Below are 3638 nucleotides of genomic sequence, written 5' to 3'. Positions count from 1 at the left end.
TTCCAAATGTAAGCTTTTCAACTTTCTAATGTGATGTAAATATCAAATACATTTTGAATATTTTTTATGAGGGTAAAGATACTTAAAAGTATAAAAACAAAAGTAAGATTTATTAATTCATCTAGCAATTTCTAGATTATTGTAATATTTAATAATTAATGAAATTGTTTAAATGAAAGAAACAAACAGGCTCAAGGGTAAGAGGAAATTCAGCATCGAAATTTGTAGAAATAGAAGCAGAAAGTTGCTGTCCTTTTGATGACATGATATATTTAGTTTTCAGTTTCAATTTTTAGAGGTATAAAAACAAATTAAACCATAAAGAAGCTATAATAAAACTAAAAATAATTATAATTATCACAAAATATTTGAGAAAACTTAAAAAGTGAAATTGCTTTCACTAATTTTAATTTGAGATACAATAATGAAAAACTAGATGAGATTTTATCACAATTTATAATTTTCTCATTAAATGAAAAAGAATTGATTTAAAAACTCTTTAACAGAAAATAAATTTATTAAAGTTTAAAATAAATAGATTTTATATTAAGAATAAAGACTGTAATGTAAATACATTCATCATTTTTATTTAATTGTAAACCAAAAGAATTGTAGGTAACATTTAATTTTCTTCTTCACTACTATCTGAATCAAAACTACTTGTTTCATATAAGTTAGTATTATAAGAATCTTCACTAATATTAGTAAGCTCTCTATCATGGATACTAAATGACTCAAGAAGTTCATTAATTTCTTCACAATTATCCAATGTTGTTTCAGAGTCATCTTCTAATAGTTGTAAAGCAGAAAATACAGAACAATCTTCCATCATAACAGCATATACATTTTCATTATTTGTTTTATATTTTTCACCAATAATTAATACAATTCTTAACATTTTAATAATCCAATGCAAGAAAGTATTTTTAGTTTCTTTTGTTTTATGTTTTAAACGAAGTAACGAATCAAATGCAGTACATATTTCTGGTGTTCTCATAATACGAGCTACATATTCTTCACGTACAACAACAATTGTATTAATAAGACAATACCCACAATCTACATTATACATTCTGTCAGTACTATTTATAATTTCATTAACTAAAACTTTTATGTATTTCTTATCTACAAATAATTCTGCTGGAAATGAATCTTTTCCTCCTAGTATATTTGATAAACACCATGCAGCTGTTTGTTTTATTTCATTATCTCCTTCCATTATAATTGCGTTCCATACATCAAATACTCCTTGTTTAACAAAATAATTAATTGGTACATCAGTTACACCACACGCTACACCAATTCCATTAAATGCTTCTTTGACAACCTCACCATTTCTTTCTTTTAATCCAATAACTAATAAAGGAGCAACTTGACTTAATATTTTTTCACAAATGGTTTCATCGGAAAGAAGACGTGAGAAACAAATAAATATTTCAGAAATAATAGTTCCATCGTTTGTAGCAAGACATGACAACAAATAATCAAAGCACGGTTTATATAGATCAAAATTAATTTTTGGAGAAAGAAATGAAAAGTTATTAAATAACCAAATTAAATATTTATTTTGTGGTACTAATCCATTTTGTATCATTGGAAGAAGAATAGGCATTGACAAATTAAATATATCATCTCTCGCCATAATATTACTACAAACAAGATTACAATAAATCCAACAAATACTTTGAAAATATTGTTGATTATTAAGATATGGTAATAAAACTTGAATAATATTTAATGATAATAATTTATCTGTTCCAATATCATCTCCAGTAATATAAATAAGAATATCAAGTATATCATTAGTGGGATTAATTGGTATTGTTATTTGTATATATTCAATAAATTTATTTATTACACCATTTGTAAATAATTCGCTAACAACTTCACTTAATTTATCTGGTATATGAGAAGTCTTTTTCACCATACTTTTAATTAAATGAATTGCATTAAATACTACTTCTGGTGTTGGTGATAATACCTGTGAACAAAGTTCATGTAATTGAGGTGAACTAATATTTTGGTCTTCATATTCATCTTCTGATTTTATAGACCTTCTAGTATTAAGCATTTTATTTCTTCTTTCATTTCTTTTCTTTACTAAATTTGAGCTTCTCAATGCGCATTGATCAGTTATTGAATCATTTCCTTTTCTAAACATTAGGTTAAGTGAATATCAAAAGTTCTCTTTCTTTTTTCTTTCTTTACAAATTATGTTATTTATTTTTTTGTTATTTATTTTTCAAAAAGGAAAACAAAAAATAAACAAATTTTAATATTAAGATATTTCTAAATAAAGAACAAATAAATTAATAATTTTAGAAATGAATCTAAACCTCATATTGAAAATTTATTATACAAAGCAGCTAATCTCCTTTTAAGAAATTGTATTTGTTGATTTTTATATTGAATATTATTAATTATTCTTAACTGATATCGAATAATAGGATTATTTAAAAGTATTTGTTCCATATTGTTTCCATATTGATATAAAGATTCAAGAAATGATAATTCACATGTCAATGACCATTCATAATTACAAAAATCATTAATTTCTGTTTTAGAATAATCAATTCCATAACGTCTAATTCTTATAATAGTTTCTTCAAGTTTATTAAAAAATTTAATACAATAACATAAATCACTTTGAGGAAATTTAATTGTAATTTTATTTAAAAGTGAAATTAATAAATCATTTGATATAATACTATTATTAAATGGTATTTTATGAATATTAATTCCATAATATGAAAGATATTTAATAACTTGTTTTGAATAATTATAAATTAATAATTTTGATTGTTTTAATTTAGTTAATTTTATAATATTATTTGATAACCATTTAATAATTTCTTTTACGTTATTACTATTACTTACTAAATCAATTTCTTCTATTGAAACTAATGTTGTAGTATCACTAGATTTATCTGAATAATCAAAACTATTAGATTCAATTTGTGTTGTGTCATCTTCTTTTATTAAATGATCTATAGGTATTTTATAATATCTACTAATTTTTTTCTGATTAAACTTATTTCTTTCAATTGGACTTATTAATTTAAATGGTTTAATAATTTGTGTTAATGGAAGTTCATTTATATCCATAACTGTTTCATTTCCAAAATCTAAATCAAATGTTCTTTGAAAATATTCTTGTTTAACATATTCACTATAAAAGAATTGTGGTTGTTCATTTTGTGTATTTGATTTTTTGATCGATTTATTTAAATTACCTTTTAAAAATAATTCTAATAATCCAGGATATGATTGTTTAGAACCTTCATTCTGATTTAATAAAAGAGGTGATTGTTTTTTAGAATATGAATTTTCTTCTATTTCTTGAATTAGATTTCTTTTTGTTTCTTGTATTGGTTGAAATCCTTGGTTTAAAAATAAGTTTTCTGTTTGTGGTGATGTGGGTTTCATAATTATAATTCTTTAAATTATTAGTTCTTTTTTATTTTTATCCATTGTTTAAATAACAAAATATTTATAAATAAAAATATAAAACAATATTCTATGGAACTAAAAACAGAAAATTCATCACCAAATAAGATCTTTTTTTCTTTTTTATTGTTATTCATAAAAAAGGATTAAGATTAAATCTCAATTTAAAGAACTAAATATTAATTTAAATA

The 3638-nt window shown here is 22.3% G+C and overlaps 2 protein-coding genes across 2 annotated transcripts; both read right to left on the bottom strand.

Annotated features, from left to right (window-relative positions):
- Positions 1-622: 622 nt before the first annotated feature.
- ENU1_151150 (hypothetical protein) lies at positions 623-2161 on the bottom strand (the record flags this gene model as incomplete). Its single annotated transcript, XM_008860603.1, has 1 exon — positions 623-2161. The coding sequence occupies one exon, from the start codon at positions 2159-2161 to the stop codon at positions 623-625; it is 1539 nt and encodes a 512-aa protein (XP_008858825.1).
- Positions 2162-2337: 176 nt separating this feature from the next.
- ENU1_151140 (hypothetical protein) lies at positions 2338-3426 on the bottom strand (the record flags this gene model as incomplete). The annotated part of the gene is made up of 1 exon (XM_008860602.1): positions 2338-3426. The coding sequence occupies one exon, from the start codon at positions 3424-3426 to the stop codon at positions 2338-2340; it is 1089 nt and encodes a 362-aa protein (XP_008858824.1).
- Positions 3427-3638: the final 212 nt, after the last annotated feature.

The sequence above is a fragment of the Entamoeba nuttalli genome, assembly GCF_000257125.1.
Source record: "Entamoeba nuttalli P19 unplaced genomic scaffold asmbl_6268, whole genome shotgun sequence".
In the NCBI taxonomy this organism is placed as follows: domain Eukaryota; phylum Evosea; order Mastigamoebida; family Endamoebidae; genus Entamoeba; species Entamoeba nuttalli.
This window is presented reverse-complemented; position numbering and strand designations above follow the sequence as displayed.